This window comes from Equus quagga, unplaced genomic scaffold (assembly GCF_021613505.1).
Source record: "Equus quagga isolate Etosha38 unplaced genomic scaffold, UCLA_HA_Equagga_1.0 210290_RagTag, whole genome shotgun sequence".
Lineage (NCBI taxonomy): Eukaryota > Metazoa > Chordata > Mammalia > Perissodactyla > Equidae > Equus > Equus quagga.
This window is the reverse complement of record NW_025799307.1, coordinates 9443-24111: the sequence shown is the minus strand read 5'-3', so window position 1 is coordinate 24111 and position 14669 is coordinate 9443. Positions and strand designations below refer to the sequence as shown.

Here is a 14669-nt window from a genome sequence, read left to right as displayed (position 1 = left end):
CCCAATTCTGAACACATCCCTAGATCACAACCGCACTACCACTCTGCTCCCTACAGTTTATTTCCTGTGGGGCAACCAGAGTCAACTTCATAAATCGTAAATTAATTCTCAGTCTCTGATGCTTAAAGCCCTTCGGTAGCTTTCTGTGGTGCTTAAAATAAAATACAAACTTCTTATCATATTTTTTGAAGCTTTGAAAGTTGTAGCTACTGTCTACCTGCCAATCACATTTCGTAGCCCCTCATTTGTCAGACTCCAGTGTCACTAGCTTCTGTTATTTCTTGGAATAATCCAGTTCTTTTCCACCTCTTTCCCAAGGGACTTTGCACTTTCCTTTCTGCCTGAACCGCTGACTCCTTATCCTTCAAATCTTAGCTTAAATGTCAGCCTTCAGAAAGAGCCCCAGTGGCATCTCTACCTAAGGTAGCCAGTGCCCCTCTTTTCCCAGTTACTCTATGACTTCACTCTGGTTCCATCACAACACTGTCTCCAAAAATCTTTAATTGTTATTGTTTTAAATTAATTGATTGATTGATTGATGGAGGTATGATATATTCCCCACTGGGATAGCGTTCACCACCAGGGCAGAGAAGCTTTGCTGGGTACATAAATATATGTTAAATATTAAATTATGTTATATGTTTGTCCACTACTCCCTACTCTAAACATATGTTGAATAAATTAAAACATGAACAGTCCTATCTGCTGGCTTTCATTGCTGATGAGGTTATAGAAGTCTAGAGAGGTGAAGAGTCATGCTTAGGGTCACAAAGCTAGTAAGTGATGATTGGAGTTTGAACCCAGGACTTCATGTTAGAATTTTATTGAGGGGACAGGAGACTCAAATAACATGGGACTGAGGAATTCAGATTCAATTTTACAGACCCTGAGGGGACAGTGAAGCTTCCTTAGCTGGAAAATGATGCAAATGATACTAATTACAACCTCATATTGACCATTTGGATATTAATAACATTCATAATAATCGTTATTGTGAATTATATATTTAGTATAAATAGATATTGTTCTAAGTATGTAAATATATCATTTCATTTGCTCCTCATAATAGCCCTGTGAAGTAGCATTCTTGTTTTCCTCTATTTTATAGCTAAGGCCCTGAGAATCCAAAGAGACTGAAACGTTGTCTAAGATCACATAGCTAGTACGTAGTAGAGCCAGTTCTCTGAGGTCAAAACTCATGTTGTGACCAGTCTTCCTTACCCAACTTTGACTAACAGTCCCTGCCACATCTGCTTTAAGAGATAAACATCACTTTTCTGTAACTGGATGTCACAGACACTGAAACGAGGATTGGCCCAAAGTGGAATCATACACTTAGCTTGCTTCGTTGCATTAAATGTTGATGACTTTTGCTGCCCAAGCACACTTATTTAACTAACCTTTATTGGGCACTGACTATTGCATGGTAACAAGACAAAGTCCCGACCCCATTGGGCTTGTGCTTTAGGGGCATTTTAATAGTCATTTATTCACTCACCAGTTTATATGTTGACTTAGTGATCCATTAAAAAATCATCAAGACAATTTTTCTGTGGGTTAGTCATGTGCTTCCTAGGATTAGATATGTGAAAACTAGAGAGCAAGTAAGTGCAGCATGCATTTAACATAAAAATGTCTTAGTAATAAAAAAAACTATATGTTTAGTGTGATTTTCACCTGAAATGCCGATTTAATTCCTGCACAGATGGAAGTTCCTCCAGAAGCTGCTGTAGGTAAACTCTCCAAGAGCTTGTTTCTTTCGTTGCTGCTTATTATTTGGATTAAACTACTTTTTTTATAGGCAGTACTATCAAAGTGCACCATCCCCACCCACGATCCATTCTCAATGATCTGAAGCAGGAAATGTTTTGCTGCTTGATTCATTCGACTTAGCCGATTAGAACCCTGAATAAAAAAGGACAAGAAAAACAACCAAGTGTTTTCAACTGGAAAATAATAGCAGATCACATAAAATGAAGGAGTAGAATTAGTTGTTAAGAATTTTCTATCAATAGTAATCAGTGTTATTAAAGAAAGCAATTATTTTTTTAATTGATAAACTTGAAAAATATAGCTGTGTGTATTATGAAAAAATATAGTATAGTAAGGAAAACAAGCTTTTGAGTAAAGCTGATTGTTGACTGCTAAGCACCCAAATTAGAGTGGAGGGTGGAGTGGGGGTTGAGTTTTAATTGGAGAATGATGACTTACATCTTAGAATCTACCTGCTTACTCCTGGGATACTCTGTTAGTTGTGTCGAGGTGAAGCCAATCCCCAGATCCTACAGTATCTCACCAGAGTATCACACACTCCAACTAGAGGCTGAAATCTCCCCATCCACTGGGAACTAGACTACCTAATAGATGAAACTTAATCTAGCTGGAGCTGAAATAGGAGAGGCCCAATCCCTACCTCCCCTATTTCCTCTTCTGTTCCTACCTCTTCCCACCACTTCCCCACCAACAGATTAATAGGAATTGGTTTTTTGGTAATTCATTAAGACTCATATCTCTCTTTCCTACATGAATGCCCACCATGTGAGTGTCTTCAAACATTTGTCTTTTCCAATCCCTCAACACCAACTGATCTGTGGTACCACTCCCAACACATGCCCAAATTTCCCTCTGAACTCCCTAGAACCAAATCACAGTAAGAACCTCCACCTACATCCCATCTTTGAGGGCTCTCTTTACTACCTTGCTTTACCTTTACACTTGGCTCTATCTGCACTGTGTCTAGGGAAGGGTGCTCATCTTCTCTCATTCAGGAATGTCATCTCTCCCCAGCGACACGTCCTAGGCACTTATATGTGCTGGTGTCTAACACTCTGATGCTCTTTCTGAAACTCTGTGTTATTGTGGATTATTTCATTCATACTTTGCTCTTTTCAGTGTCCACAGAATCACCATTTGTTGAAGACACTATTCCTGATCTTCAGCATGGCCTATTCTGCCTCAAATGTGCCATTCTTTTGAGTACCTTATCACATTACATCTGCTCATTTGTAGTCTATTCATTTCAACAATTTTTTATTGAGTGCCTATATGTGATAAACCCTGGTCTAATACAAAGATGAATAAGACTCTATTTCAAGTCCTAGAGGACATGATTCCTAGAGAACATGCTTTCAAGTCCTAGAGGAGCTCCCAGTCTTGTGGGGAGAGAAGTGTGTAATTTAACATAATTTATAGTAATATGAGTTTGCACAGGTCATTATGGGAGACCAGCAGAAGAGCCCTTAGCCTAGCATAGAAGCCTAGCCCATCTCCTCCTGGGGAAATGGGTACCTCTACCAAATTTTGAAGATTGTGTATGAGTTAACCAGGTGATAGAGAAGGCAGGGAAAATTTCCTTTATTGAACTATAAACTCTTTAAGGGTATGGGCTTCTACTCCTAGAGCCTGTCACAATGCCTACCATTCAGTGAATGATAGTAGAAGGAACGAATGGCTGAATCTGGTCCTATCTTCGTGATGGAGATGCTCTTTGTTGGTGTCTTTGAGCATAAAGAGGTCATTGATATAAGTGTTGAAAATAAGATAAAACTGTGTTAAGAATTTTCCTGGTTGATCTTGTCCCTTGACTTGAAAGGAGTTCATAAGCCCATAATCTACCTTTTCCTCATATCTGTCAAGTATTTCCAGTAGACAATAAGGGCGAGGTTAGAAAACATTTTCCTATTTCAATCTCTAGTTCTGATCTTCTAACTAAATCTTCAATAAAGGGCCTAAAAGTCCACCTCAATAAAGCCCTCATTTTCTGGAAAAGACAGAGACTCTTGGGTTAGGTGTTTTAAACTCTATCACTATCCTACTTTCATTATGATATTCACTGCCCAACTTGAGGTCATGATCACAGGAAGTGTTGGTACTTATGTCACCATACAATTCAGAACAATCCAGGTGCAGGTAGTGTTGAGTGTTCTTAGGCCCTCAATCACCTACCTGTCCCTACATCCAGGAAAAATGGGCTCACAAACTTACCGCCATGCTTCCAGACTTATCAAGAACTAAGCACACAATTCTTTGGCTGATCTTCAGCAATGAGAAGACAGGTGGAGGGGGTGGTTCCACCATAGATGCTGTGTTTTTAAAATCCTCAGAATTGCTGATCACCTCCCATGTGCTTCTGGAATTGCACATTTTGTTTTGTAGGCTTGGAGCCTCTCGGTTATGGTTGTTTTCCTTACAGAATTCAACGACCTAAGGGTTGATAAAATTAAAAAAATTTTTCTACATTATGCCTTTGGAAATCAAGTACAAATCTGAAAAATATTACAAATCTATTCTCCAAGTATGTTGTTTCTTGAATGATCTTGACTCAGGAGTCATATAATAGTAAAGTGGATTTTGAGTAGTAAGTAACACTGCTTGAGTCCTTACTATGTACCAGTCAAAGAACTCTATACTACTACATCTAATCTCTCACGTGACCTGCACAGATCTTTTATAAACATGATAACATGTCCTTTAATTATAAATATACACTCTGAAGCAATGATTGGTATACTTACAGAATTAATTGCTTGCATAAACATTATGGATGCTTTTTCAGTTTGATCTTTCTCCGGGAAGAATTGACAATCTTTTTCATACAGTTTTGTCTTAGAATTAATTTTGCATCCTCTGGTTATACAGCTGTCTCCTTGACACGTATGAACTCTATTTATACCAGTAATACCCGTGGAACACCTGAAAGTATGTGACAGTTAGTCTTTGAGGCAACGTAACGATTAAAGTTTTTTGAAAATCTTATGTTTTCATATCATGGTTTTCAATAATGACCTTTATATCAAGGTTTTTATTCTCATTTATGTAGCACACACATCCTGTTTTGACAGCAAAGTTTCAGGGTTCCTACCAGAGCAGTTATCTGTTTTTCAAGAAGTGGCAGAGGGAAATGTTAAGTGGGCTCTCCAGTGTAGGCGATGGCTGAGTTCTCTGCTGGAATTCAAGCTCCTGCTGTCCTGCTCACACTAATGGCTGGAAGCTTCCCTTTTCCAAACACCTGTCTTGGTGGCCTTGTGATGGTAAATACACTGCAGGCATCTAGACAAGGCCACTTGTGAAACAGTTGCTCTTGGTACCACCTTAGCGTAAGGTTCTTTGTAGATTTCTGTTCAAGAAGATATCCCCAAAGAATGGGATGAGGCGTGGCTACAAGTGTTTTGATATTCATTTGTATCCAAAGTGAAATGTGGCTTGAAGGAAAGACTGAGGTACTGCCCAGGAGAGCAGAGTAAAGAATGGTGGAGGTGTTTTATGCGTATGTTTTACTGCATGGTATTGGCCATAGGTGGCACTGATTACAAGTATGCTGGGATGTGAATATATCCCATCTTTTCAATGTTTCTCCAGTTTTAATCCCAGAAGGAATGACTAGATTTTATTCAGTCATTTAGGGAGACTCCTACATATGTGCATGCTTCTATTGCCCCAAACTCAGTGAACATAATGATGTTATCTATATTAACAATCATGATGAATATTCTGCAGTAGAGACTAGACATGTAGGAGGAATACGATGCAAACAAATGTAGTCAATGTAAAACTCTAAAATATGTGTCCTCAAACTTGGTTCGACGGAGTTGAGGAAGAGCCTTCGCTGAAATTGTATATCTTTCAGTTTGTACATTGTTTATAATTCCTCAGCCCCAGCAAGCCATCTAAGATTGGCTAAGCTGATGGCACCTAATTTTAGATCAACTCCCCCCAAACATTCTGCTTTCTTGATGTCAGAACCAAGAGGATTGTCTATTATTAATGGTGATGTTAGATTGGTGTTTTAAAATGAACTGTATAAACTCAAGAAATTCCTTTTTAGTTTCTTGAAGCTGGTTGATTTCTCAGCCCACGTTTGCCACTACCTTCAGCATTGTTTTTTTCATTTTTGTGTAGTGTAAATAATTTTGATCTCCTCGCATATAGTACAGGCTTTTACACAGACAACTTCAGAATGAATGAGTTCTGGAAGCTGTGGTAGAGAGATATACAAATGCGTCAAACAGGCTACCAAATGCTCTTGAAGTTACCTGTATTTTAAATGGACAACCAGCTACTTTAAGGGACATTTTCTAAAAAAGCAGAAAAGCACTGTTTTGTGATATAGTGTCTATTACCTGGATTGGGACAAAAATGAATGACTGGCTCTTGAAAGAAATCAAACTAAGGCAAATAAGAAGCTACAGCCTGAGGTAATTTAAGAAAATTTAAATGGTCATGCCTTGTTGCTTCAATTTTTTTTGACGTGGCGCTGTAGTAAGGCTCATCTTCATTGTACTCGTCAAACACTCCCCAGCGGAGATGGGCCCACTCGTGGACAAACAACCTCCCTGTGGGAAAATATTCCAAATATGTCATCATAATTCAAATGACAAAATTTGCCCTGCAATTATTTTAAGAAACTTTTTTTCAATCAAAAATATTCATATTTAGGTTTTAAATAACTGCCAACATTTATATTTTTGTTTATACAAAAGTATTTTACATTCATTGCATTATATTATATTATGTTACATTATGTAATATATAATCTTTTTATTCCACAACATATTAAATCAGCAAAACATTTATGATGTATGTGCTATGGGTGGAATAGACTGGCCTTTGGGTTTTGGTTTTGGGGGCAAAAAGTCTTAGATATTACAATGGCTTTTGGCTCTACAATGTTCACTCCTACTAACAACATAAAGAGATGTATAACATCCGTGGCATTAAAATTTCATGAAGATGCAATTAGTTAAAAAGTGTCTGTAAATGCTTCTTAGGAGGTTGACAATGAAAAAAAGATTGAAAAACACTGTGATAGACCATAGATAATCTTGTGGGTGTCTAAAAGAACTGATTAATATACAATACTTAGTATATATAAGCATTACTTGTGTGAAAACAATTATTATTAATTAGGTATATTCAGCACTATAGTAGGTACTAGGAAATATAAAGATGAGTAGGATATAGTCCTTGACTAGGATAAGCATAGAGAGAGGGAATCAGAATAAAAGATTTTTTTCCTAAGAATTTTAGAGTGAATGGAAGAATAAAGATAAATCCAAGCTTGAAATGCAGGAAGAAAAAGCAAGTGGAATTTTTGTTTTAGCAATATCAGTGAAAACTTCAGAGGAAATCAAATGGAGGAGGAGAGGTTGGAAATATAGCCTATTCTGCTACAACATGTGTTTCTCTAACTCAAATTAACTCATGAGACCTGAAAATAGGGGGGAAATGTCAGTATTACGCAAAAGTCTTTTCTTCTTAAAATCCTTGCTACTCAAAATATGTTCCTTGGACCAGCAGCATCAGCATACCCTGGGAGCTAACAAGATTTGCAGACTCTCAAGCCCACTCTAGATTACTGAGTCAGAATCTTCATATTTACAAGATCCCTAAGTTATTCCTCTACACGTTAAACTTTGAGAACACTGGTTTAAGGTTTCCGAGGCAAATGGAGGCAGATTAGTGAGTATGAAATTATATCCTACAGTAAGGGAGGAAAAAGCCCTCGTGTTAGCTACTGCTCTAGAGTTTGATGAATTTTTAGAAAATTTAAAACTGCCTGCATAAGTGGCTCACTTTTTAGAGAATGTGTTTCCTTCTTAGGTCATGGCAGGTGGTCCTGCCTACAGTACCCACCTCCATTTGCTAAGAGGGTAGATTTCAGGGGCTCTCAGCACACACACACACACACACACACACACAAAGGTAACTATGTGAGACAATGAAATGTTAATTAGCTTGACTTTAGTAATCATTTCACTACGTATATGTACATCAAATCATCATGATGTAGACCTTATAACCTAAATTTTTGTTAAAAAAAGCAACCCCTCTGACTTAGAATTCCCTTCCCATCTATATCATTGTCTCAGTTCCCACAAACCCTATTCTCATTTATGAAAGCATTTCCTCTGTGTGTGTGTGTGTACTTTTAATATCTGCTATGATGGCAGCATCCAGCCACACTGAGCTGCTGCCAAGGGTGGTCCAAATGAGCTTCCTTGGTATCTATTACTATTGTTGTTATCATTTTTATTACAAATTGCATAGATTTGGGGACTGTCTTCTTAACCTTATTTTTCAAAAGCCTTGTTGTTTTTAGGGCATTGTTTTGCATAACGTGAGTTTTTTCAAAAACATATGGGTCCCATTATAGTCAGCTGTGGGCTTGGGTTGAGGTTGAGGGATATGGGAAAACAACAAGAGCTCAGGAGGGGACCTTGGCTTTAAAAACTGTAGAACATCCTCCTCTTCTAAGACAGCTGGAGGTGGGGAGAGATGAAGGTGGACACGAGTTTGGAAGTAAAGAGGAAGAAGGTAAGGGCCTTTATTTTCTCAAAGCATCTGTTGCTTGATGGGATTGACAAGAGTGACTAGAGATCTTGAGAAAACTGGTAGAAGTTTTGCAACAGCTGCTGTGGGGAATGAGAGAGAGAGCTGAGAAGAGGCAAGTAAAAATATTGTTGAGTAGCTTTGAGTGCTTCCCTGAGCTTGGAAGATGTGTTTTTGTAACGACACCAATTAGTTTTGTAATTTTCTTTTACATCTTGGAAACATATTAACAGGAGCCAAAGGAAACTACCTGGAAACTCAGTGCACAGGACTTGGCAAGTTGAATGAAACATAAGGATAAGAGTGTTGAGCTATTTATACTTGTAGTTGAATTGACTTTCTGGACATGCCAGATAGGAAAGAAAGTATAGCTAGAAGGGCACAAGGCATTAAAAGTGCCAAGGAGAGCAAACATTGTCAGGCTAAAGTATGGGGAAAACATAAGATTGGGATGGAGTGAGATGACGTAGCTTTCAAGACTGCAGTGGGATGGGGCTGGCCCGGTAGCCCAGTGGTTAAGTTCCCACGTTCCGCTTCTGTGGCCCGGGGTTCGCTGGTTTGGATCCCAGGTGCGAACATGGCACACTAGTCAAGCCATGCTGTGGCAGGCTTCCCACATATAAAGTAGAGGAAGATGGGCACGGATGTTAGCTCAGGGCTAATCTTCCTCAAAAAAAAAAAAAAAACAAACATTGCAGTGGGGAACATGTCCAGGCAATGATGAGGACCAGAGCCAGCTGAGTGTTTAACAGAGACAAGAGACTTCATGTGTGCTCGTTGAAGGGCAACAGAAGAGGGAGATTCTGGAGTATGCAGATTCAGGAAGTTTCACTGAGTAGTGACATGTGCATTGGGCCCTCTTTTAACAATGATTTGCATTTTATGTGAAAAATAATATGCTTTAGTTCATTTGAACCAATGATGTTAACTTTTAGATGGAAGTAGATGAAACTGTCACTTTTATAGGTGAAAATGATGACTTAATGACAAGTTCATCTGGTTCAACCAAATAAGTTGAATAAGAGTATCGGCAACTAGCAGCCTGTGAGTGTTTTCTCTTGGCCAGAAACTGGCATCTTGGCTCTTTCCAGCTTGCCAGGCATCTGCCTTCCATGGAAACAGCACGTGATTGATTAATATCTGGCTGTGAAGAACTGGAAAATTAAAACCTAAAAATATGCCAAAAGAAAACATTTATTACCGTTGTCCTGTGTTCAAATTTCTGTAGACACTGTACTGAGCATAGTTACGTGGATTATCTAATTTAACGTTCACAACAATTGTATAAAGGAGAAACTCCTCTATTCACCATTTTACAGGAAATAGGCACAGAGAGGCTAGGTCACTTGTCCAAGGTCACACACAGCTGATAATTAGGGGAGTCAGGATTTGAACCGAGGGACTCTGGCTCCAAGGCTTGGACACTTAAGCTGGATACAAAACTGCTTGTTGGAAGCACTGCAAAATATGTGTTTTAACCAAAATTCCTACCTGATGGTCCATATTCACTTTCGTTTTTTCCAAGTACAAAGTTGGGGGTGAGATGAATGTATTCTCCTTTCTCTCCACAGGCAGTGAACTGCTTGGTGTATGGTTCATCCTTACCTGGGAGGGTAGGTGGTGCAACTAAAACATCAGCCTGAGAATGTTTAAAAAGATTTTTAAACGATCAGAAATAGAAATGATAGCATTTAGTCAGAACAACTCTGAAACGACCAGTTTGCTGTAAAACTGAGGCGCAGCAAAAATTATAATTTTTAAGAGAAACTTTTTGACTCACGTGTTCATAGCTTTCACGTTTTGGCCTCTCATATTTAGAGTTTTCCTTCCAATTCTCAGGAATTAATATTGAAACATTTTTGAAAAAGAATCTTTTTTCTGTGGCTTCAAACAGGTAAGTAGACGCTGCAGTCACCATGTCCTATTGTTAAAGGAAACACATGTGAGGATGGAGAAGTGACAGTGAAGTAAATGAACAAGTGTTCGTCATAGGCATTTCCCAACTTAAGAGTGGATAGAAAAAGCAACTTACTAATGAGCAAGGGCTCTGCCTCACAATTCACTTGGCCACCTCAGTCCAAAATTATAGCTTCATTCTGCACATTAAAGGTTGAATCTTCCATAATCCTTCATCAAAAGGCAAATGCTCGTGTTTGGTGTTAAGAGAAATTGTATAAAATGATAAAGGCATAGACTTTAGGGTCATCTGCTTGGTTCCAATACTGGCATCAGCACTTTCTGGCTGATAGGGCTTCGCCAGTTTACATAACGCTCTGAAGCCCAGTTCCCTCATCTCTTAAATGGAGTATTGCAATCTATCTTTAAGGTTGGCATAAATATGAAATGAGTTGTATGGTACTCTTCACATAGGCAGTCACAAACTGGTTGATGTCATTACTGTTTATAAGTCGTAGTAGAGAACAGCCTTAGCTGATGCAAGCTAAGGAGAACATTCTGTAGGGACTGGTCATAGGAGAGGATTTTCATTATACTCCCACTGTGCAGGAGAGGCAGCTGGGTTGGGATCCTAGAAGGTGGGGTGACGGAAAATTCATAGGAGAGGCAGAGCTTTTTGATCCTAGGCAGAGCTTATTGCTCTGCCAACAAGCTGAAAATAATATCACCTTATACTGTTCAATATCCTGAATCCAAAGATGCAATGATTAATGAGAAATAGTCCCTCCCTAGAGCTTACTATCTAGATGGGGAAATAGATGGGTGAAAAGGTCTTATGGTAGATGATCAAACCCACTGAATATTTGGGGGACCCTGGATGCTAGATGACGGTGTCATCCTCTTCATCTCACTGGCAACATCCCAGTCAAGAGTGTTGTTTCCTTCAAGGCAGGCTCCAGTCCTCCAGGGTGCTTCCTGACCTAACATAAGCCCATCATAGAGCTGTTCTATTTCAGGAGTTCCAGAGCTCTCTACCCTGTGTTCTTGAAGAGAGTTCAGCGTGCTGACTGTAATGTACTGAGGAGATCAGCAAACTGATTGGGTTCAGAGCCATGGGATCAATCAGAAGCCAGAGTGCAGAGAACTGAAGGCCCAGAGGACTGGCTAGGAGTCAGGAAAAGGCCTTCAGAGAGCTCCTAATCTAGATAGGAGGTTACTTCATCACTGGCCTAGAGCAGATGAAAGAATTCTCTACCTGTTCCCTAGGGATGCCTCTCCCCTTTTTTTTGTTTTGGGGTATTTATGTATCAACCAGTTACCTTCTGCTTGAAGTGATGGCCCCTTCTGTGGCTATGATATAAAAGCATATGTGGTTGTTTGAATTGTGCTACTGATTGGAGAATAGTGTGGCTGCACACAATTGTGTGGCTTGTGTTTTGTACAACTCTGAGGTATTCCATTTACTTTGCTGTCTCCGTAGCTCTGCACAACCCACTTAGGTATTAGAATGTCTTCAGATCATGGAGGGATTTCATTGACCCTAAATCAAATGGCTGTGATCTCCTAGGATATATTAGGGGGACGACTGACGCTTCTCACAGGCTTTCCAAGCAGAATTCCTGTCATATTCTTTCTAAATTTCTTCTCAGAATTCTTGTAATATCCTAGCTTGATCAAAGAAGATTAAGACATCAATGTTTCCAAAAATAAGTAGGGACACATGAATAAAAGGAATAAGAAAAGTTGGCAAGTGACATTGCAGGTCATAAATTAATAGTCAATTCAGCATAAACTTATTATGATCAGATAGTACCTCAGGAGTAGGGTTATGTCCAGAAATTTGCTTCCTGGTTAGAAAAATGTGTGATTTCTGTCATCTTATACAAGGCCGAATGCAAACCCACGTCTGTCAATCTTGAAAGCCCACATGCTGGATCTCAGTTTTATTGTGCTACTAAATATGACCTTGGAAAAATCATTTAACTTCTCCAACCCCATTTTCCTCTTCTGTAGAATACAGATGAGAATGTTTCACAAGATGGCCTAACAATATAAATGCAAGCACCTTGCAGAGGGCTGGGAGAGTGTTAGGAGATGTGTAATCTAGGCGTGTCCACTAACAGTTGAATGTTTGCTTGTAATGTCCCACAGAGGACTGTCCTAACAGTCACTGTTCCTCTACAAATAATCCTTCCAAATACTGATTTAAGAGGTTCAAAATATTTTGAAACTGATCAGCTGTCCCTGAACACTTAAAAAGCCATCTTTTAGGGTCAGCTATATTAACTGCTATTCAAGCCTGTGTTCCTCGGTAAAGGAAGCTTTGCCTTTCCCTAGGTATCAGTAAGTGAATACCACTGTGCTGCCAGAGTTTACACAGAATGAGTGCTAAATGGCAGCCACAGAAGCACCTGCTCACCACTGAGGTCATGCCCATCAGCTTCTGGTGGATAATAACACCCATGGGAGGGCTAAAGCGGTGAGCCTAAGACACAGTAGTGGAGGAAGGAATTAGTAACTGTCAGGGACGGGGGACCTAATTCACATGGCTGTAACACCAATCTCTTTCTTACATGGAATGTGAGAGGTGGAAGAAACTGTAGAAATCGGAGCCTTGGTTCAGTCCTGGAGACTCTCTTCTCCATCTGCACTTCCTAGTGAACTCCTTTATTCTCATGGCTTCCAATCTCGTCCACACACGGATGACTCCCAAATTTTCATCTCCCCCCAGATTTTTCCCCTGATGTCTAATAACCATTCTCAAAGTCAAAATGTTCAAAACTAACTGCTGATCTCTCAACTGCCGAATTTTCTTCATATAACAGTGTTTGCCTTCTCAATTACTGAAAATTCCATCCTTCCAAGTGGTCAGGCCAAAACCCTTGAAGTTGTCTGTGACTTCTATCTTTCTCTCCTCCCACCTCTACCCCCCGCACATCTAAACCATGAGCAAATTCGTCTATGCTACCCTCCGAATATGCTCAGAATCACCCTCTTTAGTGATCTCTACCACAATAGCCCTGTTGCTAGTCACCATCACTTCTGACCTGCGACAGCTTCCTACCCAGTGTCCTTCTGCACCTCTCTGCTGCAACAGATCCTATACAGGATGAGCAGAAGTGGAAACCCTCTCCAGAGTTTCCTCAACACTGCCTTCAGAGTGATCCCCGAATATGCAGGAGACAGCACACCCCTCCTCTGCTCAGAATCCTTTCATGGATTCCCATGGCACTCAGAGTAAAAGCCCCAAAAGTCTTTCCAGTGCTCTGGGCCCTGCCACCTCTCCAACTTCAGCCCACTCCGCCCTTCCTCCTGCTCATTCGCAGTTGTGTCCTTGGTCTCATCAAGCATGCTCTCACCTCCATGCCTCTGCGCCTGCCGTTCCCTCCCCAGAGTTTTCAGTGGGCTCTTCCCTCACTCATCTCAGGTCTCTGCTCAGATGTCACAGCAACAGTGAGGCCTTCCCTGAGTACCCGACATGAAACAGTAACCCACATTCTCCCCTACCCCAGCCCCACCAACGCTCCCTATCCCCCTTGGCTGATTTATTTTACTCCACAGCAACTTACTACCATCTGACCTGCTACACAGTTACATGTTTCTATTATCTACAGCGGCTGAAAAGAGTGTACACTGCACGAGGGCAGGGGCTTTTTGTTCACTCTTGTCTCCCCCTGACATGCTATAAACATTCAATAAATCATTGCTTAAAAATGGACAAGTTCAACTGCTTATATACTGAGGAAGACACTGAGGATCAGGGAGGCCCTGTTCCCTGTCTTGGGTCTTATGGTGAGAGAGGGTAGAACCTCATCTAGAACCTGCAATTCCCACTGACATTCTAGCATTGTCTTCACTGCACCACATGGCTTTTAAGCTCCCTGGACCATTCAGAATTTTCTATAATAATTAACTATTAACTTCTTGTCTTTTCCACAATTTTAACAGAAGTAATCTCATTTCTTCCTTACCTTTATCTGTTCTATTATTCTTCCATCTTCTGGCACAGCAGGGTCTATAGCAATGATAACACCTTCGTAGCCGTTGTTATTCAGCTGAACGAGGGAAGTATCGGACCCCTGCAGAAGCTGGAGGACTAAGAGAAAAACCACACTTCTGAATAACCCCATTGTTGCTCTGAATTGTCCTGAGCCCAATGTCGGTTTGTTCAAGAGGCTTTTCTTTCACCACCTCTCTCTCTCTCTCTATACACTCCTAAACGTTATCATTGTCGGCTGCTGTGGGACGTTGAGCGTATAAAGGTTATTGTTATATACACGGAAAACGTTTGACTTTAGTGTACGCAATTGTTTTATTGTATGTTACTGTAAAAGTGACTGAAGCACAGAAGACGTCAAATCTTTTTATGAAATACCTTACACATCTTTACTTGGGAATTCTTTTCTATTCTTTCTAATTTCAGCTAATTTCCTAAAGGTAGACAT

The 14669-nt window shown here is 40.1% G+C and overlaps 1 protein-coding gene across 1 annotated transcript; it reads right to left on the bottom strand.

The window, feature by feature from the left end:
• Positions 1 to 1677: 1677 nt before the first annotated feature.
• Positions 1678 to 14354, bottom strand: LOC124233708 (calcium-activated chloride channel regulator 4-like; the record flags this gene model as incomplete). Its single annotated transcript, XM_046650829.1, has 7 exons — positions 14196 to 14354; positions 10109 to 10249; positions 9820 to 9967; positions 6224 to 6332; positions 4515 to 4692; positions 3985 to 4203; positions 1678 to 1905 (listed from the first exon to the last, which is right to left on the bottom strand). Coding segments are annotated over exons 1-7 (1182 nt in total), but the record flags the coding sequence as incomplete, so codon positions are not given.
• Between the last annotated feature and the right edge of the window lie 315 nt (positions 14355 to 14669).